At 43.3% G+C, this 23333-nt stretch overlaps 1 protein-coding gene across 10 annotated transcripts in view; it reads right to left on the minus strand.

Moving 5' to 3' along the window:
- Positions 1-23333, minus strand: part of RALY (RALY heterogeneous nuclear ribonucleoprotein) — an 82848-nt gene that overhangs the window by 7858 nt on the left and 51657 nt on the right. For all 10 annotated transcript variants that reach the window (XR_013535028.1, XR_013535027.1, XR_013535031.1 and 7 more), the window contains one exon: positions 230-494. Coding sequence is in view for 4 of the 10 variants with exons in the window: in XM_008995507.5 (XP_008993755.1) it covers positions 230-485 (256 nt within the window). In the remaining 6 variants the exon portion in view is untranslated. The remainder of the gene's footprint in view (positions 1-229; positions 495-23333) is intronic.

Below are 23333 nucleotides of genomic sequence, written 5' to 3' on the forward strand. Positions count from 1 at the left end.
ACTAAGAAGCTCTGAGAAAGCAAGGACAGGTCAGAAGTGTTTTCCAGAGGCTTCTAAAATTCTTCCATATAGGGATTAATTTTATAACTACTGAAAACTTAAACATAGTTTATAAATTGATAAAATCTCAGAGTAGTGGTAGCGGTGAGAGAAACTGAGAAGAGGGTTAAAGAGGAGAATTACATAGTGAGAGCAGCTACTCTAGAGAATACAGTGCAGAGAGGCTTACCCAGGGTCTGTCCGGCCAGCACTCGCCCATTCTCTCCCAGCACAGCTGCCCGGGCATGGCGCTCGTTGGAGTACTGAACAAAGGCATAGCCCTTGTGCACAGAACAGCCAGCCACACGGCCATACTTAGAGAAGATGGTCTCCACATCTGACTTCTTCACCAGAGCTGTGTTGAGGTTTCCAATGAAGACTCGAGAGTTGATAGACTTGGGGTCATTCTTGTTGGTTACATTGCTTGCCTGAATCTTCAAGGACATGGTGCCCACCTGAAGAAAGAGAGCCTCTGTGAAGGTGGGTCTCTGGGCTGGGCTCAAGGACTGCCCATGGCCCATATCCCGGCTAAATGAATTGCCTCTTACCTTCCTTAACCCTTACAGCATCCAGCCTACCTGTTTCTGCATCTTATTATGCTGACCTCATGCCAGGTGCTTTACATACATTCCCTCATTTGATACTCTTATGATATGCAGAACTACAACATTTTACAAGGGAGAAATCTCACATTCAGAGAGGCCACAGTGTTAGTGAATGGCAGGGCTGGGATCTGACCCCTGATGTGCTTGACTCTAATTCTTTGGAGTCTACTCCTTTAATGCTCATCTGAAATGTTATCCTATTGAGGATCTAAATTTGAAGATCTTCAATGTAGAACCATCGTGACATGGTAATTGCAAGTGATGTTTACTCTAGATCACCACCATATGTTGAAAATTGCAGGGTCCAGGCACCATGGCTCATGCCTGTAATCCCAGCACTTTGGGAGGCCGAGGCGGGTGCATCACCTGAGGTCAGGAATTCGAGACTAGCCTGGCCAACATGGTGAAACCCTGTCTCTACTAAAAATACAAAAAATTAGCCAGGTGTGATGGCAGGCACCTGTAGTCCCAGCTACTCAAGAGGCTGAGGCAGGAAAATTGCTTGAACCTAGGAGGCAGAGGTTGCAGTGATCTGAGATCGCAGCACTGCACGCCAGTCTGGGCGACAGAGCAAGACTCTGTCTCAAAAAAGAAAAAGAAAGAAAGAAAGAAAAAGAAAATCGCTTAGTCTGATCCAGACACAGACCTAGCTATAACTGTCTGAATTGGTACCAGCCATTTTGAAAAAGGTATGTTAGCTAAGCCTGATATGGTTTAAATTTGTGTCCATACCCAAATCTCACGTCTAGTTGTAATCCCCAGTGTCGGAGGTGGGGCCTGGTGGGAGGTGACTGGATCATGGTGACTGAAATCATGGATTTCCCCCTTGGTGCTGCTCTCGTTGATAGTGAGTGAGTGCTCGTGTGATCTGCTTATTTAGAAGTGAATAGCACCTCCCGCCATCTCTTTTCCTCCTGCTCTGGCCATGTGAAGATGTGCCTACATCCCCTTCACCCTCCACTATGATTCTAAGTTTCTCCCGAGAAGCAGAAGCCTGCAGAACTTAGTCAATCAGACCTCTTTTCATCATAAATTAACCAGTCTCAGTTATTTCTTTGTAACAGTGCAAGAATGGACTAATACAAAGCCTTACCAGGCACTCACTCATTGTGGGCTAAGGTGCCATACAATACTGAACAATCCCAAGATCCCACAAGTGAATGTTATTATTACTCATATTTTACTAGAAACTGTACAAGTTCATTAACTTACTAGTAATGAGCATCCAAACCCAGGTCAATCTGTCCCTAAAGTCTATTTCTTTCAACTTTATCGTTTTGCTTCCCAGCGCTAAAGCCAATTTAGATACTACAGAAAGTCAGCACATTCACCTAAGAACTGTTTTTAATGAATTTATTTTTTAGTTACCCATATTAATACTAACTCATTCAAATTTGGTTCTGCTTGGCTTAGAGATGAGACTGTACCTACCCTTTGCTCTCTATACTCTGGCCAGGTCTTTTACCCCAAGGGGCTATACAAATTTTTCCCGGTTTACAGCTGGGCATGAGCTCCAAGGGGAAAGGGGAAAACAGAGAAGCTCAATTTCAGTAGGAAAAGCCAAAAGTTAAGCCTTGGCATTCACATTCCCAGCCCAGTCTCTTGCTCATTGGTATGGGTTGATGCTGCTCCCTGTTGGAACTCTCCTATCTCAATACCCTAACCCTAAGGCCATTTCAGAAGGTGATAAAAGACTCCAAACAGCATATATTAAAAACTTTCATCAGTCTGCCAGCCTATTTACCTAATATTTTGGGGAGGGCGGGTTTCTCTTCAGTGAACTGGAGAAGATAAATCTGTATCTCCTAATTCCTCCTAGCCTGGAAGCTGGGATGTTCTCACCAGCAGGTGGTGCTGTTTACAAGGAAATCATAGGCTGGACCTGAACCCAACTTGGGAAGAAACTGCTCCCAGGGTGAACTTAATGGATACACTGGAGTCAGCAGTGCATTATCTTGGATTAAGGAAAAGGGCTGAGAGGGTGCCATCACTGCTACTGATGAAGGGGCTGCTGCCAGCTTTGGAACTGACTTGGAAAAAGACTTTTGTTACTCAGTTTACCTTTGGTTCCACTCATCTACATTTATTAAGCAGTGAGGGACACAAAGGTAGTAACACACTGTGCATACGAAGCAGGAAATACTCAATGCATGTTGTTCCCATGGGTTCGCCATTCCTCACAGTTCTGACAGTCCTTCTCCTATGTGGATGACAAGCCATTCAAGGGTTAATTCCTTGTCTATCCATGGGTATACAAGACGTTAACAGGGCTCCTGTGTGGGCATTAGACGATTCTCTCCTGGGTGGTTCAGCTCAAAGCGCTATAGTTTTGGCCCAGGGAGAAGCCACTTGCTTTGGCTAAAGGGAGCCAACCAATACTGGGAGCCTCAAACAACACCAAGCATGAAGCATCTGCTGAACCAGCTATTCCTCGTACTGTGATCAGTACTCACTCCTTGACTGGTGAGCCAAGTTTTTCAGGTTTGGCCCTGCCAGTCTTTTTTCTCATTCCCTAGGGTTTGGAATGATGCACATAAAAGGACTTTGCAAACCATAAAGCACTTTACAAAACCTTGTAATTACTCTGGCTGACACCTCTTTATTCTAATACTGCCATCTGCAGGCCCGACCTAGATGAGGGTAAAGGTCAGAGTGCAAAACATTCTGTATAATGCCAAGGAGGGGGAACCAGAGGCCATGGCACATGAAGATCAGTTTTCTGATCTACAGAGCAGAGACTGGGAAGTGTGTATATGTGGCTGCATGTGGCTGCTCTGGAGAAATCTGCAGTTAAAAGGAGAGCTGTCCACCTGTAGCACGCTCTAGGTATCATACCTCTGAGCTCCTCATCTACACAACCCCCCAGTCCACTTTCATGCCCTGCACACTCCTTTGGAAGGCAGGATGGGCAGGATGTGCCACTATTGTGTAGGACTCCCTCAGCCCAAGGAGACAGGTATCTGTGGGGGTGGGTACAGGCTGGAGTGACCACACTCTTGTTGATGAGACTCCTCTAAGTGAGGGATAGAGTTGAGAACGGAAATGAAAAGGAGATGGGGGCCAAACTAGGTCTCCCTGAACGGACAGGTTCAGGTACAGAATCCTAACGAGTCCAAGAATTCTAAATTCAGACACAGTATTCCAGGTTGTTAGGAACATCACAATTTATTAGCTTCACTCAGAACCTTCAAATGTTTAAACATATGATACATGGGTCTCTATTTGTACTCTTATTACTCTGCCCTGAAAATGTTATAGGTCAGGCCTGACAAAATCTGGGACACAGTCCCTCAGTCAATGTTAGGGAGGGAGTGGTTAAGGATATGTCACAGAAGATGGTGAGAAGGTCTAGCTGTGGGCTGCCTTAAATTGTCAGGACCACTGGGGCAGAGGTCCCACATACCTTTTTCTAATCTTTGACCCAAACATCCACCTCCACAGACCAACTCAAACCCTCCCACCCAACTCTTGCTATGCTTTTCAAGGTTTCCCCCTAGCTTAGAGTGGCAGCCCTAGAAAATATTGATATCCAATTCAGCAGAAGTTGCTTGACTGGGTAAGCTACTTCCTGCCCTGGGCCAAGCTCTGCCTCACAGATAAGCTGTGTAATTGAGAGCAAGGTGTCTGCAACCCACCCCCGGGGGGTCCTAAGTTTAGCAATGAGCTGAGGAAAAGTGGGTAGAAAGACTGTACTTGGTGGTTGGGGGAGGGGAGAGAACCACATTTCTTCCATAGAAACTTCTGCACTGTCAGATTAGCAGAGACCTGCGTGCACATGGAGCTTAGAAATGTTCTCACTCTGAGGAACAGAAGAGAAGGGACTTGGCTAGGATGCCACAGTTAGTGAGTAGCAGTCCTAAGATTACCCCATGGACCCTATGATGCTAAGTCTAGGGTCCTTATATTCCATTTTTCATTTTGGACCAGAGAGAGAGAGAGGTCCCCAGGACAGTGAGAAGTAGAGAGAGAGCATCTCAAAAAAAAAAAAAAGCCCTTTTGAGAAAACTGGGGACTAGCTCCCCAATTAAGTGTCTTCACCTTTACCTGCAGAGAGAAACAATTGCTGCATAAAAGCTGGGCCTTTAAGCTAATTAAAACCCACTAGGGACACAGGTTTTGAAATGCAATTTGCCAGCTCAAAAGGGATGGGCTTGCTTCTCCAGGCTAGTAAGAACAGAAGAGATGTGGCAAAAACAAATTCATTTTTTTCCCAGTTGAAACATTTCAGCTGGAAATTGTTTTTGAACACAGAACAGCCAAGCCTGAACATGGACAAAAGTGACAGGGCTTAGCAAAGGTAGAAAAGCTCTAAAAGTTACCTCTGAACTTCGGGTAAATAAGACACCCAGAGAGACATCACAGTAAGAACTGCAATTGGCTGGGCACAGTGGCTCATGCCTGTAATCCTAGCAGTTTGGGAGGCCAAGGCAGGTGGATCACTTGAGGTCAGGAGTTCAGGACCAGCCTGGCCAACATGGCAAAACCCTGTCTCTACGTAAAAAAAAAAAAAAAAAATTAGCCAGGCATGGTGGTGCACATCTGTAACCCAAGCTACTTGGGAGGCTCTGAGGCAGGAGAACTGCTTGAACCCAGAAGATGAAGGGTGCAGTGAGCCGAGATCATGCCGCTGCACTCCAGCCTAGGTGGCAGAGCAAGACTCTGTCTAAAAAAAAAAGCCGCTAATTACTGAATGCTGCACAGTATTTAATCCTTACCACAGCCCTGTGAGGTGTTTTACATAGGGAAACTGAGATAGGCTCAGAGAAGCAAGACAATTAGTTAACAGAGCAAGGCCGGAACTGGGATCAGGACCTCAAAAGCAGGCATCTGCAGGCGCAAGGGGCAAGACTGCATGCTGTATAGGGATGCCTTGGGTACGGACATCTCTGGCAAGATTATGTTACCTTGCATTAGCCACACATGTGCTTCTTGGTCTGCACCCTTCCACTTTTCTACTAGAATTCCTCATAGTTGCAAAGAATTTTAGTGAATAAAGCCAGTTTATATCTGTTATAGTATGAATGTGCCTCCACCTCTAAATCTGTATGTTGAAAACTAATCCCTAATGTGATAGTATTAGGAGTGAAACTTAGGGAGTGATTAGGTCCCAAAATGAAGGGAGAGCCCTCGGGAATTAGTTTAATGCCTTTAAAAGAAAAAAAAGAGTCCCAGGCCAGGAAGTGGCTCACCCAGGTAATCCTAGCACTTTGGGAAGCCAAGGTGGGAGAATCCTTTGAGGCTGGGAGTTGGAGACCAACCTAGGCTACATTGTGAGACCCCATCTCTACAAAATAAGTAAGAGGCCCAGAGAGCTACTTCGCCTTTTCCACCATGTGCGGACACAGTGAAAAAACGGTTGTCCAGGAACTAGTAAGAGGGCCCCTCACCAGACATCAAATTTGCTGGTTCCTTAATTTTAAACTTCTGAGCCTTCGTAACTGTGAGAAATAACTTTTTTTGTATAAACCACCGATCTTATGGTGTTTTGGTAGAACAGCCCCAGTAGACTAAAACAATATCCTTTATCCTGACACTGTCCCATTTTATAAGTGGAAAAAAAAAAGACATCAGCAAAGTGATTTACTTAAGGTCAACCAGCCGGTGAGCGGAGTACCTAGGGGTTCTGAATTCAGGCTTTTTATGACACTGTACATTCCACCGTCTCAATGGCTGTCCTAACACTTTTAACTCTGCCATGTCACCCCTCATGTGCTCCCAATTCTGCCTATCAGATCAAGTCTAGTCTTGGGCACTCAGAGAACACTGTAAATCCTCCCCAGCACTGAACCTCTTCCTCTTGAAATGCTCATTTCCCGAAAGGAGCTGCTACTTTAGGTCTTGATGTCCCATGCTTGGTTCAGTCCTGCTGGACACCTGTGCTTTTATTCACCTGCATGAGGATGAGGGTCGAGCAGCCTGTGGCCAGCTCTATGTCCCCTTAGATAACCCTGGGGACATCTGGGTGATTTAGAAGGAAAACAGCTACCAGTGATAGGAAGACTATTTCTGGAGAAAAAGCCAAGTAATTAGACTGATCAGTATCAGATCAGATCGACCTCCTCGATCCAGAGGCTCCTGCTTTTACCAGGCGGCCAGGGATGACAGAACATCTATTAATCTCATTAAACTGGCAAGGCCTTGGCTCATTAGCAGTGCCCAAATGATTATTACTAGCCAGACAGGACTAATTTCCCAAGGAATGCTCTTTAGTTCCTAACCGTTCCCATTCCCATGAGTCAGCTCCCAGCATGTCAAACAGCCGAAGTTCCTGGACAGGTGAAGTGTCAGCGGTGCAGGCTACCGGTACAGAAGGCTTGGCCTTGGCTCTGCTGTTCTTAGTCATGTGACCTAACTTCTCTAGGTCTTACCATCCTTAATCTGAAAAGGGAAGTAATCTCTTTCCTGACTGCCTTTCTGGTCTGATATAAGAATCAAATAGGCTAATTGATGTGAAAGTGCTCTGCTCCATCTTTAATATACTATCAAAGAATATGGATTCTACCAATTTATATTATTACCCAATTCCTACCTCCTTCACTCACTTAACAAACATTTCTTGGGTGTTCTCCTCTATGCTGGCACTGTGGAGATACTGGGAAACAGTGCTCACCAGTCTTGTGCTCTTCTTGCTTTTCAAGAAGCCCTTTCTCCGGGAACCTGTTTTTTAAAACTATTTCTTAATAACAAAGGATAAATGCACACAAAATATCAAAAACAGCTCAGGCTCTAGAGTCAGACAGGACTGAGTTCCAATCCCAGCCCTATCACTTAAGACTATAACTGTGGCCGTGTCCTTCCACCTCACTAGGCCTCAGAGTCCTCAACTGCAAAACAGAAATTATAACAACCTCCCAGAATTAGTATAAGGACAGGAGACAATATGAGTAAAGGGCCCAGTATAATGGGTGAGACCAGCAGGTATTAAGAAATTAGATAACCCAAATGCTTTATAAAAACAGATGAACTGGCCAGGCATGGTGGCTCACGCCTGTAATCCCAGCATTTTGGGAGGCCGAGGTGGGCGGATCACAAGGTCAGGAGTTCGAGACCAGCCTGGCCAATATGGTGAAACCCCGTCTCTACTAAAAAAAAAAAATACAAAAGTTAGCCGGGCATAGTGGTGGATGCCTGTAGTCCCAGCTACTCGGGAGGCTAAGGCGGGAGAATTGCTTGAACCTGGGAGGCAGAGGTTGCAGTAAGCTGAGATCGTGCCACTGCACTCCAGCCTGGGTGACAGAGCAAAACTTCGTCTCAAAAACAAACAAAAAAAAACCAGATAAACCTAGCCTGCTGGTACTCTAGCTCCTCCACATCCCAGCCCTAAGATGACATGTTCTCGACTATGTCATCTCCCTGTGCAACACACCTTGCCTGAGGCTAAGGAAGTTTAGGGTAGGGGGCCCATGTATGTTCTCCCTTATCCTAGTATCTGCAACCAAACCTAGAAACTTCATAAAGGCGTCTGCACCCCATACCTGTCAAACCACTACTGTATGGGGCTGGTAGAGGCCCCATACAGTATAATACTGGCCAGGAGGGGTTCTAGCCTTGCTGAGTCATTGTTACCCCTCAACTACACCATGAGATCCTATACTATGGACACTGGTATCCATATCTGATAGGCCCTGAAAGGATACCCTAAAGCAGAAACAGAAGGCAGGGCCTCAGTTATGTCCCCATAGCATGGTCTGAGTATATAATCCCACCCTTCCTGCATCTTGCACACTAACTCTACTCTTGTCTGTTGCCTTAGGCTGAGGCTTACCATCTGTGACAAGCTCCCCTTCATAGCTCTGGGGGTTGGGGGGACAAGAAGGGTTGGGTAGGCAACTTAGGCCTATAATCCCTGATACTGAATTAGAATTAAAGACCTACAAATGACTGTCAACCCCTTTAGTTTTTGCCAAAGAAGTCATCCAAACACCTACTTATTCATTTGATCGTAATTATAAATATCCAAACACTGAGCTAAATATGCGCTGGGTATTATCAAGTAACTAACAAATCAATTATTCATTTACTTATCCAGGAATTGGTCTGGGACCTGATCTAAAGCAACTCCTAGTACAGCAGGGGATGTCCACCATGGTCACAAGGCACACGTGCCCTGAGATGTCTACCTCCCAAGAAAAGCAGTCTGGAAGATCAGAGAACACGTAGGAGCAGTATGGAAAGCTCTACCAAAAGGGAGCGTCTTTAAGAGGAATTCCCATTGGGTAGTGACACCAAGAGAGGCCTGGCAGGAGGGACTCCAGAAACAAGGCACAAAACATGTCCCTTTCTCCTCTTTATCCCCTTATTCTCCTCTTCCTCCTGCACACAGAGCTGGAAATAGAAGTTTGAAATAGGAGAATGTCTTCACTGCTGTTTTCTGATTCCCTGGATAGATGCATACTTATTCTTGAGGAAGAACAAAAAGGGAGCATACAATTTAATATGTAGAACTTTATACCAGTCACTGCGTTGAAAGCTTTACAGGCATAATCTCTCGTAATCCTGATCACAGTCTAATGAGATATGTATATCATCTGCACTCTACAGATACAACTGAGACTCAGAAACAGCTTAATTTGTCCACAGTCACATCAAGTGACATGCTTTGGATGGAAAGACCCAAGGCTTGTCTGATTCTAAAGCCTGTGTTATTCCCATTCCACTAGATTGTTCCCACTGAGCCCCACTCACAGGAAGAATGGTCCTGGCTTTGCTGACAAGCCCCATGACCTAGGTTTTAAACCCTGTGACCACAAAAGGTACTCCAGGCCCAAACATGTGATCAGGATAATCATCATCAATATCTGTGGAGTACTTACATGCCAGATACTGCACTAAGCCTTCTGCTATGAGAGAGTGATGATATATGTTGTGACCATTTCACCTATGAGGAAACTAAGGCTTAGTGTTTGGTCTCACTCAAGCCAGGAAGTGGCAGAAATAGGGTGACTACGTGTGAGACCAGAGCTGGTCTCATAATCTTGGCCCAGAACAGCTTCAAAACTGGGCATGCCCTTTTATCTGTCTAGAGGTCAGTTTCTTCCTCTACCTCCTAACACTGTTCCTTTGAGCATAAACTCACAGGGCCTAGCTGAAAGCACACTCTCAAGTCCAAGAGCCAATCAGCACTTGCTGTGAGCTTTGGGGATAGCCCCCATCCCCGTCTCATGCCTTGAGGGCTGGCTCCTCACAGTGATAATGTGGCTATTGGTTGATTATAGCTATTCTTTTCTGTAAATGAAGTTTAAAAGTCACCAAAGGGTTTGTCAGTTGTGACTTATGAGCTTCTCTCCCACAGGGAAGTCGGGAAGTGACAAATGCCCCTCTTGTTTTGCCATCCATTACAAGTTGGAAGGTGCCATGTTCCAATTACTGGAAACCCCGATGGAGCTCAAGGAAAACCCTGCTCCAGGCTGTGGCCATTACTCAGGCCTGGCAGGGCTGCCGTAGGCCCAGGCCCAACTGGGTAGGCACAGAACAGGAGTTTTTTTTTTCTGATTTTGTGAGGAGGCACCTTCTACCCCTTAACTTGTGTTATCCTTGGTGATTTATCCTAGACACATTTCACAGACAAATAAAAACATGGGTACCACGTGGGCTGTCTAATAGTACGCAGCATCAAGACTGCTGACGACAGACAGACATAAGGAAGTAAGGTCATGCTGTCTTATGAACTAGGGAGAAAATATGACGTTGAGGAAGTGGGGCAGAGGATAAAGTACATAGGATGTTCAGAGAAAGTAGAGACTAAAAGGAGCCTTACACAGATCCTCTAGAGTAATCGATGGCCTCAGTACTGAATACTTATTATATGGCAGGCCTGTCTAGCTAGATGCTGCGGAACCAGAGATGAATAAAGTCTCTGGTTCCGAGAATATGCCATGTGACCTAGGGAATAAAAACCTAGGTCATGTGGCATATCCTTAAGATAGATAAGAAACTTAAGGTTCAGAGAAAGGGACTTGCCCAAGGTAACAAAGTTAGGGTCACTGATAGAAAAAGAAAGCAGGTCTCTACCATTAGTGATACAGAGGAAGCAGAGTGACAAGGGAGCTCTCATGTGGAACAGGCTCCTTACACAGAACATGCCATGTAACTTTCATTCATTCCAATCCCACCTACATACTTACCACACCTTCGATCTCTGGCAAGTCCTATAAACGATCCAAAGTTTCAGAAAAATGGAGATAAAACTTTCTACAGAATTGTGGAAAAGATTAAATAATACACATAGAGTGCACAGTGGTAGGCAAATAGTAAGTACTCAAAATATTATTTACCATTAAATAATCCCCAAAACAATATTTTGAGGCAGGTATTAATCTCATTTTATAAATAAAAGACTGAGGCTCTTTTCACATTGTCACACTAACTAAATAAGTCAGTACTTCTCAAAACTATTTGTGGTAAAGAACCAGTTTTTTTCTTTTCTTTTGCTTTTTAAACTTCACTTTGAGTAACATGACACTAAGCCACTCTTGCCCAACTGTCAACCTCTATGAAACCAAAGCAAAGAAAGCATGAAGTTTACTTCATTTCTTTCCAAGTCCTTGAGTCTGACTGTTTTCAGGCTTGATAGGCACAGGTGTCAGACTAATTTATAAAAATAATCCTTTTTTTTTTTTTTCCTTTTCTTTTCTCTCTAAGAGAGGGTGATAGGCAGACTAAAGACTTGCCACCGAGCACTTCCGGTGGTGATCTATCTTGGTCTCTGTTCTATGTCATGTTACATCCTGCAAGGGAAGATGATCTAGGCTTAATGGGGGACTGAGAACACTTTCCTGGAGCCTGGGGGTCTGACAGAGGGATATATTCCTGAAGAGGCTCGTATTCCACACCCTCTCTCCATACTTTGAAAGCACACGAGGAAACCAGCCAGGAAGGTGAAAGAGAGAAGAAAAGGTTTTCTAATTTTCTACCTTGTATCATGGCTGTTTACAACAAACCAGTCTTCTCTCTCCATCTAGGGAGTTCAGAGCAATGGATACCAAATATATTCCTGAATGCTACTACGACTGGGCAAATTGAGTAGCTCTTAACCAGTGTTCGAAGGCACCGGAGTGCATCTTCAATCTTCCAAGTGCATGGTCAAATTTTCATCAGTGTACAAAACTGCTTTTTGCTTTAATTGAGCATTTATGTAGTATTACCTTTCAGCATAACTCAGAGTCAGTGGGTCATATGACACAGTGTAGAAAGAGGTAAAACTTGCTGTGTGTAGGAGTTAAATACATGGCTTGCCATCAAGCAGGAGTCAAAGCCTGAATCTTTACTTCCATGTGAAAGGACATGGAGTGTAGTCAAGAGAGCACTGAAACGAAAATGCCTTCCTTCTGTTATTGAACTGGCTATGACATGACCTTTGGGAAGTGTCTATCTCACCTGTAAGATGCAAAGAGCAATACATACCTTTAGGGTTGTTAGAGGATAAAATAATACATGGAAACATTCAGAGTAGTGTCTAGCACATCAGAAAGCATGCAAATATATTAGCTCCTGCTGCTACAGGTTGACTATTCCTTATCCAAATGTTTGGGGCAAGAAGTGTTTCTGATTATGGATTTTGGAATATCTGCAGATACTTAACTGGTTGAACATCCCTAATCTGAAATGCTCCAAATAGCATTTTCTTTGGATGTGATGCTGGCACTCAAAAAATTTCTGATTTTAGAACATTTTGGATTTTCGAATTAGGAATGCTCTGCCTGGATTATTATTGTTGTTGGAACCTGCAAGAACTTTTCCCTGTGAGTATAAAAGAGAAGGTGGTAAGTTCTAATGGAATATTAACTAGAGCTGAACTGCAATCAAGGAAAAAAGACTATCGCTGTGGATGCAATAAAATCTCTTCAAGAGTGTCACCAAAACTCTAGTATTTGGAAATGTGCTTGAACATAAAAGGAAAGACAGAACTAGGTACTTATTAACTGCTGAATGAATACATAAATGAGCATCTGGAATAATGCAGCTGCCAGAGCTCGTAAGGAATGTAACTTGAGAAATTAGGTAGGAAGAGGACCCTAAACAAAGGTTCCCACAAAGTCCTCCTTGTGCCTTGAGGACCCTCTAGAGCAGCTTAGGTGCCCCTTCTGGGCAACAGGGTCCCAGGGGCTGATGTTGCAAGAAGCCCCCAACTGCTCACTATTCTGTGTCTCTTATGCAACATCTACATTCTGGGGCTGCTGTATTCTGAGTAAGAGTGCAGAAGGCTGTGCTGTGGTAGTGCATTCTGTTCTCATCTCCCAACCTGTATAAGAGGGAGGCTTAACTCCCCCGACAATAGCACCGCTCTAAGTTAAAATAGTAATAGGGGATTAGCTTTGGATTCCTCATTGCCTGCGGAGTGCTGGGGCCTGAACCCCATCTCTACTAGCTGTATGACCCTGGGAAGGCACTTGATTTCTCTGAGATTTACGGTTCCCTACCTGTAAAACGGGGATAAAAATCCCTATAACATAGGTTGTGAGGGTCAAAGGAGACAACATGCTCTATTACCTGAGATGTGCTACATGAGCATAGAAAGGAATATTCCCTGGATGGATAGCTGCTGCAGGTCTTCCTAGACAGAGGTACCCAGGCAGGAAGCCAGTAGGCTGGAAGCAAGGTCTGGATGGTACACAACTAAGCACTACAGCCAAGTGCTGTGTCCCTCAGGTATCAGGGCAGTTGATTAAAATCTTTTCGTGCAGAATCAATATTTTCCTCATTACAACAATCCTTCTCCTTGAACACACTGAGTGGCACCCCTCACAGTCCCAAAGGCTTGACCCTACAAGACAGCATGTGTATCAACATATATTTTAAATTCCCCACATTCGGACAGGGGAAGGAAGGAGGGGGTGACCTCTCTCCAGGGTACTGATCCAAACATAACTTAGGGCTGTAAGTATCATCTCCCAGTGTCACATGTTTGCTCTAAAAGGCACCACTGAGAATGATGCCACAGTCACAGTCACAGTCACTTTGCCTTTGTCTTTTTGGTAATAACATTAACTCTGCAAACACTACTAAGAATCTACCTCCTGTGTGATCAAACAAGTGTGCCCCTGTCACCTCCTGTTTAAGATCCTTCAGGGCTTCCCACCATAAAGAATTAAGTTCAAATCCTTTAACGTGGCTTACAAGCCTCTTCATGAATTAAGGCTACCAAATCTATACACAACAATCTTCTGAGTGGTTATATGTCATACACTTTATAAATGAGTAAGCCCTAGTGGATTTAAATCTAGAATCAGTCACTTACTAGCTATGTGACCTTGGACATCTCATTAAACTCCGTGAGCCAATATTCTCTATTAGGCATATACTTTTCTCCCACATACTGAGTTATTCGCCAGGCCCTGCTCATTTGGCATCTTCAATATTCTTAGAATGTAGCCCCTTCTCTCTATTTTTATAACTATTCTTCAAATTCTCTACTGTCACCAGAGTAATATTACCATATCACTTCTTGGCTTAAAATGGAAATTAAGATCAGAGGTTTGTTTTTATCATTTAAAAATTCTTAACCAATAATTTGGGTGATAATTTGTGCTATTATATTTAGTGTATTTATTACTTGAAATTGCCATACGAAATAATCTAAACCTCCACCCCTCTATAGGACATAACTGTTAGCATGTTAGTATGTTTCCTTCCAGTGTTTTTCTTGTGCATTAATGTTTGAATTATATGGTTAGATCACTCATTCAACTCTGTAGCCTAATTTTTTCAATTAGCATTATAACAGATTTATTATATATATTACAGCATATGTGTCCTTATTGCTGCATAATTTTCACTAAGCATAATTTTTATACTACCATTTTAAAAGCTCATAGTTTTCCCTGAGTAGATTTATCATAGTTTAGATTGGTGGTCTTTTAGGCTTTTTCCAATTTCTCACTATTATAAACAATAGCATCTGAAGGAAAGCTTATTATAAACTGGATTATTTCCTTAAGACAGACTCCCAGAAGTGGAATTACCGGTAAAATATATGAACATTTTAATGGCTCTGGCAAGACACTGCTTAACACTGCTTAATTGCTTTCCAAAAGAGTGATACCAATTTACACTGTTATCTCCAATGAATGCCATTTTCATAGCAACCTCACAGGATCATGTATTACCATATTGGGAAGGTGGTGGGTAGGGAGAGTAGAGTTAAATTAGTAGGAAAAAATCAAATCCCCATTACTGTTTTTATATACATGTGAAGATGTATAGTCTCCTATAGTTTTTTGTGTCTACAAAGTTTTGAGTGCCATGAAGTTACTCTAGGTTCCTAGGTAGAGGCATGACATGCTAAAAAGATTTATTTATTCATTTATCAAAAAATCATTTATTGTGCACCTATTACTGCTAGACACTGTATAAAGTACAGCGGTTAATAAAGTACAATCTCCCCCTGGAAGAATTTATTGTCCAGCCAGTGGTAGAGACCTCAAGAAAACCAGAACATATGTTTCATCTTGATGAGGGCTATGACAGGAGCAACTAGGAACTTGGAGGCATGTCAATTACTTAAGAGACAGAAAGAAAGGGAGAAGAGTCAGACAAAAGCAGTCATCAGGAAGTTCCAATTTTGTCCTGAAGGATGGGTTGAAGTTAACCCACACACAGGTAAGAACATTTAAGAGGGAACAGCATAAGCAAAGTCATAGAAGTTTGATGGAGATCCCGCATTTAGTGAATACTATGATGTACTGTGGTTTGCCCACAGTCTAGGATGTAAGAAGAAATGATGCCAATGATACCAGAGTGCCTAGTCTAGATCAGATAAGAAAGGGCTTTGTGGACACTGAAGAGTGAACCATCATCCATCTTAACGTCATATGCAGCCCAGTGCTCAGTAAGGAGGCACTTGTAAGACCCTATAGCTTTTGAGCATCTGAACCACCAATCCAACCCATGAGCAGAACATCTCATCTTGCGCCAAACCCTTTTTGTCTCATGTGTTAGTCTTCTCTCCTCAAGCAGCATAGAGCTTTTTGGGTATTTTCTACATCACCTAGCACATCGCTAGGCACGTGCTGGAAGCACCAACAGTGCGCACGGATCCATTAATTGGAGGTAATATATGCAATAAGCATATACTCCACAAAGCCCTAGCTGCCCTGGCATAGTCCCTGCCAATCTCAGCAGATGCTCAGTCACTGCCTCTCCTGGCAGATGTCTTGCCTCAGAGAGCCACCTCCCCCGTTCTTGCTCATTCTACCAAATTAAAAAACGTGCCTGGGTACAAGAAGCTATAAAGTATATGCTAACTATGGAGCACATCAGGTGTCCAGGAGGGAGGCTGGATAAACATAAATCCTTCCCCACAGTATAGTCCTTAAGTCAAGGACTCCCTCAGCCCTACGCGCAGTTCTGGAACACCCCCCACCCATAAAAACAAAATAGGTTTTTCCAATTGAGCATGTTAGAAGTCTCTTTTGAGTAGCTGCTGACCTTCTCTAAGATATTACTACTTTCTACATTAATAACAGCGACTTTAATGATGTCAAATATATTAACAGGATTATTATTTTAACAATCAATATAATAGCAAGGCATTCTTGCCCTGCTATAGTTGTGGTATGAGCCGTGGGCAGTGGGGTCTAATGTGCTGGCTAAAATCCATCTGAGGAGACTGTATTAAAGCAATCTGTTTCCATGTCATCTCTCCTTCTAGACAGACTGTGAACTCCTGGACAGCAGGGACCACAATCTATTTCATCTTGGCATTCCCACTGCCATCAGGACAGGCTCTAATCCAGAGTGGGTGCTCAGGGAGTATCTGCTGAATTGAACTCCAGCGGAGCCACATACCACAGCCCCCATGCCCTACCCCTGCCTATTTCCTTATCCATGCTGTTTAAGAAACAAAGAGGCAAGCTGCACAGATGCTAAAGCCAGGAAAAGCTGGAAAGAGACAGGAAAGCGTTATCTTTGCGACAACCCAATGCACCCCAGCATTTAGGCAAGAATGTTTTGTAATAAAAATGATCATTATTAATATAGTAATTGCTTATTACATGGAAGATACATTGCTAAGTATTTAAATACTCATCCTTACAACTCTTTGAGGTAAGAATTTTATCAAGGTCACAATGGCTCTTTTTGAGGCTGTTTTTGGAAAATGACTCTGGAATCAGACTACCAGCTCTACTATATATTGGCTATATGATCCTGGGTAAATGATTTAACCCCTCTGTGCCTAGTTTTCTCATTTGTAAATGAGAATAATATTACAGTACTTACTCCATGAGGCAGTTGTGAGAATTCAATGAGATAATGTACCAGCAAGTTAAGCGCTCAGGAATTTTCTAAATGAAAATGGTGTAACTATTGCCCCCATTTAACAGATAGCTCTAAATATCATACTCTTAACATCGAGTAAGGTTCAGAGAGACTCTTTATCAATAAAGCATGACTGGAACCAATTTCTTTCTTTTTTTTTTTTGAGACAGAGTCTCACTCTGTCACCCAGGCTGGAGTGCAGTGGCACAATCTTGGCTCACTGCAACCTCCACCTCCCAGATTCAAGCGATTCTTGTGCTTCAGTTCCCCCTACAAGTAGCTGGGACTACAGGAATGTGCCACCATGCCTGACTAATTTTTTATTTTTAGTACAGACAGGGTTTCACCATGTTGGCCAGGCTGGTCTCAAACTTCTGGCCTCAAGTGATCGGCCTCCCAAAGTGCTGGAATTACAGGCATGAGCCACTGCACCCAGCCTGGAACCAACTTCTGATCTGGTGGTGGTGGCTAGTGCCAGGAGTTTTCCAAGTACAAACCCATTCATGTGACATCCCTGTAGAAAACTCCAGGGAAGTTTTTGTTTCTCACCCCACAGGCAGATCCAGCCACTCCCTCCTCTGGACCCAGATATCCTCTGCCGACCTCTACTGCAACATCTGCTCTACTTTTGCATTCACATATCTGTCTCCCTCCATTAGATTCAACTCCTTGAAGGCAGAGACTGTTTTATTAATCTTTATAATCCCAGCCTCCAGAACTACCCCGGCAACTAGTGAAATTTCTGCTACCGAACGGGTAAAAGAATCCTAGGTGGGCATTTTCCAGTAAATGGTGTTCCAAGGTTTGTGACACAACAACTCCTTAACAGTGAACTGTGTAGCTGATGTTTGTGAGATGAGCTCAGGTTCCTCATCCATCAGCAGAACAGAGAGACAAGACATTGATGAGAGAGAAAATAAAGGAGAAGGCAGAGTGAGAAGCTCAGGGTTACTGGTATCTTTGTTCAGTTTACTACAGGGAGCACAAGCAACAAAAGCTTGAGTCTGTAGCCCAGAGACTACTGAATCTGGGCTTTCTGTAGTAAGAACTATTATGTACAAGGACTGCAGCAAAGGCCAGGAAATCCTTGTCAGCAAATCAACAATGAGAGACCTAGCCCTCTCTCTCTTAATTATCTCGTCACTCTGAGATGGAGCCCAACCACTGGCCATACCATGCTATCTTAATGGAAAGAATACTGGACAAAGAGTTCGGAGAAATTAAGGATGAACATTCTTAAGTTCATCCTTAAGAATGTGTTGAAATTTTCAATTAATAAATATTTCTTGGCCAGGCATGGTGGTTCATGCCTGTAATCCTAATATTTCGGGAGGCCAAGGTAGGAGGATTGCTTGAGCTCAGGAGTTCAAGAACAGCCCAGGCAATATAGTGAGACCCTGTCTCTAAAAACAGTATAAAAAATTACCCGCACAAGGGGTTACAGGTTGGTAGTCCCTGTTACTTGGGAGGCTAAGTTGGGAGGATCACTTGAGTCCAGAAGGTTGAGGCTACAGTGAGCCATGACTGTGCCACTGCATTACAGCCTGGGTGACATAGTGAGGCCTTGTCTCAAAAAAAAAAAAAAAAAAATTCTTGAACATCCTACTGTTAGCCTTACACTAGGCACCTATGAAAAGAGTCCATCACTAATTTGCTGTCAAACCCTGGACAAGGCCGGGAGCGGTGGCTCAAGCCTGTAATCCCAGCCCTTTGGGAGGCCAAGGTGGGTAGATCACGAGGTCAAGAGATCGAGACCATCCTGGTCAACATGGTGAAACCCCGTCTCTACTAAAAATACAAAAAATTAGCTGGGCATGGTGGTGCATGCCTGTAATCCCAGCTACTCAGGAGACTGAGGCAGGAGAATTGTCTGAACCCAGGAGGCGGAGGTTGCAGTGAGCCGAGATTGCACCATTGCACTCCAGCCTGGGTAACAAGAACAAAAACTCCGTCTCAAAAAAAAAAAAACCCTGGACAAGTCATTATCCCTTTTCTGAGCCTTAACGTCCTCATATGACACATGGAAAAGAACCTCTACATCACAGGATTGTTTTGAGATCAGATGTGCTTTGAAGAGTGTACTGTATAAACTTGCAAATTTAAAGGTGGTAATTTTAGGCTGGATGTGGTGGCTCACACCTGTAATCGTAGAACTTTGGGAGGCAAAGGCAGGCAGATCACCTGAGGTCAGGAGTTCAAGACCAGCCTGGCCAACATGATGAAACCCCATCTCTACTAAAAATACAAAAACATTAGCCAGGCGTGGTGGTGCATGCCTGTAGTCCCAGCTACTAGGGAGGCTGAGGCACAAGAATTGCTTGAAATGGGGAGGTGGAGGTTGTAGTGAGCCGAAATTGTGTCACTGCATTCCAGCCTGGGCAGCAGGGTGAGACTCTGTCTCAAAAAAAAAAAAAAAAAGTGTTTTTTTTTTGTTTTGTTTTTTTTAAAGATCTGAACTAGAGGGCTTAGTAAAATGCAAGGATAGCCCCACAAAATGCCAAAAGCCTACTCCTCTACCACTGTCTGGATAGAAATCCAACAGAACATTCCTACCCACTCAATTTTGTGATGGAGATGGTGATAGAGGAGCAGGTATTTGACACATTCTCTTCAAATTCCTCTCAGAATCTTTACTGTATTACTGGTGTCAGAGAAGTTCTCAGTAGGAGCTGGACTATGGGCCTACTGGATGAGTCCACAGATGTAACTCAAACGTCTTACAGCAAAAAGAACAGAGTTCAACTCTGCGGAATAAGGGCACCTTTCCAGTTACCAAGCTAATTGCCTGACCCCTGGTCCTTCAACTGTTTGGAAACATCTGATGGCCATTAAGCCTGTTTTTTCCTCATTTTCCTGCCTACTGGGATAAACATGTCAAAACAGAAAGCTTGACACTCTAACAATACTCTCTGATTAGTGGTCTGCAGAATCCCCTGTAATTTTTGGATGTGCTGGCTAGAAAAGGAAGAACAGTGGAGTACAAATAATAGTGTGGCCTAGGAAAGAGTTAGGCACCCTGAGATTTAGACTTGGTTCTGTCATGGCCTGTACCTATAAACCTGGTTATGGACCTACTTGCCTCATCTTAAAAATGAAAGAACTGGACCAAGTCAGTGTTACATGAAATCTTCCACGGAAAACCAGGTTTCCTCAAGATGTTAATGAGAGTTCCTGAAAAAAGGAGCTCCAAGGTCAAATAAGAGGAGGAAATTTGGCATATTCCACTCCCAGCTCCCTCCCACGAGACACACACAGTAAGGGTCTGAGAAGTCAGCAGTAAAGAAATGTACTTAGTATTATTCAATCTGACGTTTTCCAAATTATTAACGTCTCTTCTGAGGAAGACATAATTTGAGGAAGACACAATGGGACAGATCTCTAGGGTCCCTGTCAGCTCTAACCTACTGTGATTTGCATCAGAAGTCCTTAGCCAATGCCTGGAGCACCCTTCTTCCCTCCTTATCCAGTTGTCTTAACCTAGTGAGGCACTTAAATGATACTCTGGTTAATGACAATTTATTATATTTAGTCCATTTTACTGTAGTGAAAGCATCCATTTTCAAAGACTCAGAATACAATATACTGAAAACATTATTCTATGAGATAGCATACCTACAGTTACTGAGCTCCTAATACATGTTCTGTACTGTGCTAGCACTTTCCATTCATTATATCATTTAATCCATACACAACCTTAAGAGGTAGATATTGTTATCCTCCTGTTACAGAGAAGGAAACTGAGGCTCAGAGAGGCCAAGTAACTTGCCCAAGTTCACACAACTACAAAGTGGTAAGCACTAGCTTTCAAACCCAGGAGTATTCATTTTCCAAATCTTAGTTCTGTTTTGGGCTCTGCCACCATGACTGTCAGATGGTCCCTAACTCTCCTTAAAGCTCCCTGGGCCTTAGTCTCCTCAACTGTCAAGTCGGAGTTTGTCAAGCTGTCAAACCATGGACAAGTCACTATCCCTTTTCTGAGCCTAAGGTTCAAAAGAGTAACAAGTATGAAAGCAGTCTATAATATATAAAGACATGAGTATTAGGAGCATTTGAAACAGCATGAATAAACGGTGCTATTTCTGTTCATGAATTCTAAGCTATTTGTTCTTGCGAGGTTCCCAGTCATCCCTTCCCAAATTTTCCCCTGAAAATTTTGATTAGGATTTTGGATAAACAGGAAATATGTCCATTTCTCTCAATATTGATTACTCTCTAGGCTGTCTGACGGACTTACACAAAATTGCCAATCTGCCTCTTCTTAAGGAATCAGAAGTGAAAACAGAGTGGGCAAGAGCCTGGCAGGAAGCCTGTGAGCCAGGAGTTATCTGGATAGAAATGTCACACTGGATGTGGAGCTAGACTCCTTACCATCATCTTGGAACATGCCTGAGAAATAGGTCCAAAGGATCATTTGGACAGCAGATCCTAGCAGCCTCTGTATGAGATCATTCCAGGAGACTAACCCCAGCATATGGAATGCCAAGAGGGGGAGGTGACTGGAGATGAGAAATGGGACCAGGTTGACCAGTTTCACTTTCCTTTGGGCTAAAGACTACCCTGGCAAGGGCCAAGGCACAGACACAGCAGTAGTTGGGTGCAGGGATATCAATTCATCCTTTAGCCCGGCCTAAGATCACATCCTTATAATCCACATTGCTGTGGCCATTTGCTCCCTCTAGTTTCTGGCAGATAAAGGCCAAAAAACAACAGCAAAGCATATTTGGATCAAGGTCCTCCTGCCTGGGGACAGAGAAGTAAATAACACAAGTCCCTGTTCTTAAGTAAGGCACTGCACCAAGATGGTCTGAGCCTTACTAGAGGCTCTCTTGCATAGCAAAGTTTCTGGCACACAGGTTATACTCAAGAATTGTTTGAACTGAACTGAATCAAAGGAGCCTATATTCTGTAAGTTAAGGGCACCTGTTTGGTGTCAGGAGCCCAAGATTTCTAGATTCAGTCCTGGTTCTGGCATGTACAATGCAGGGACTCTGGACCTCAGATTACCCATCTGTAAAGCATATTCTGTCTACCCCATAAGTTCCTATGAGCAGCCAACGAAATAGTGACTCAGACAGCGCTCTGCAAATGGCATGAGATGGAACAGCAGGAGCTGATGGTAGTACAGGAGCACATGGTCTTAGATTAAAAGTTCAGAGTCCAGCCTGAAGAAGACCTGAAATAAGCTTCCTTCCTTTCTCCCCAGTCAGCTTAGATCTGCTTTTTATACACAGTAGACAATCTCTGCATTTCTAGTGACTGTGAAAAGGAGAGGAAGGGGACAATTTGCCACTCAAGAAGGGCACAGAAAGAAAGGTTGCCATCTTTCTGCTTTTCAAAACAGAGCACAGGATTTGGATTTATAATCCTAACTTTTATTAATCAAAAGCTTGTGAAACTATGACCAACCCTCCACCTCTCTTAGTTTCCTCATCTGTACATTGTGGGGAAATTTCCTGTGTCATAAGATTGCAGTTAAGGTTCAATAAATTAATGATGTGAAAGTGTTTTTGAAATCCACAAAACGCCAAACAAATGTCAATCATTACAAAGTTGTCTGTCTTCCCATTGGTTTACGAGCTACACAGGATGATGGTTACACCATTTGACAGGTGAGATCATCAAAGCCCAGAGAAAGTGCTGGAAGTAACACATGGCTCAATTCTGACTTTCTACAGCAGAAGTAACTGTTTCTTTGATTTATGATAGGGGTTCTTAATTAGCCTGCTTGCCTCATTAAACTAACAAATCTCTGAGGGAGGGAACTACATACATCTTATACATTTTTGTACCCCAGTGCCCATCATGGCACACCTAAAAGATGTGAAGTGTTACTAAAACAATGACTAACATATTGGTAGCAGAAACACATCAAGAACCCAGGACTCCTAATCCCAGGTCCAGGGTTCTATACAAATATACAGTGGCCCAACCTCATACTCAACTCACCTTAACATCTCATCTCTTCCTCAGTTCCTCCACTCCAGCAAAAATCAACTTCCCCTTCAGAGCCTGGCTTTGATAGATGCTAGTTCCTCAGCCTTAACCTTCCTCATCTACTTCTCTTTGCTGAACTAATTCCTATCTATCTCTCAGAATTGGAGGCCCTTCTAATCTCCCGGAATATTGGATCAGGTAGGTATTTACTCTCCTCCATGACTGTTTTGTTTATCACAGAATCCTGGCACACAGAATGTGTTAAAAGTACCTGTTGAAGGCTGAATGAATGAAACGCTGGGTCTAGAAACCCAAAAGTGATACAGAGAAAATATTCTTGACCTGGAAGTTATGCAGCCTGACTGATTCTAACTCTACTACTAATGTGCTTCATGATCTTGAGCAAGTCCCAGTTCTTCTTTGGACCATCTATAAATAAGGTACATTGTATGATCTCAGAAGGTCCCTCCATTATACATGAAACTAAAATTCACATGA

This window comes from Callithrix jacchus, chromosome 5 (genome assembly GCF_049354715.1).
Source record: "Callithrix jacchus isolate 240 chromosome 5, calJac240_pri, whole genome shotgun sequence".
NCBI lineage: Eukaryota > Metazoa > Chordata > Mammalia > Primates > Cebidae > Callithrix > Callithrix jacchus.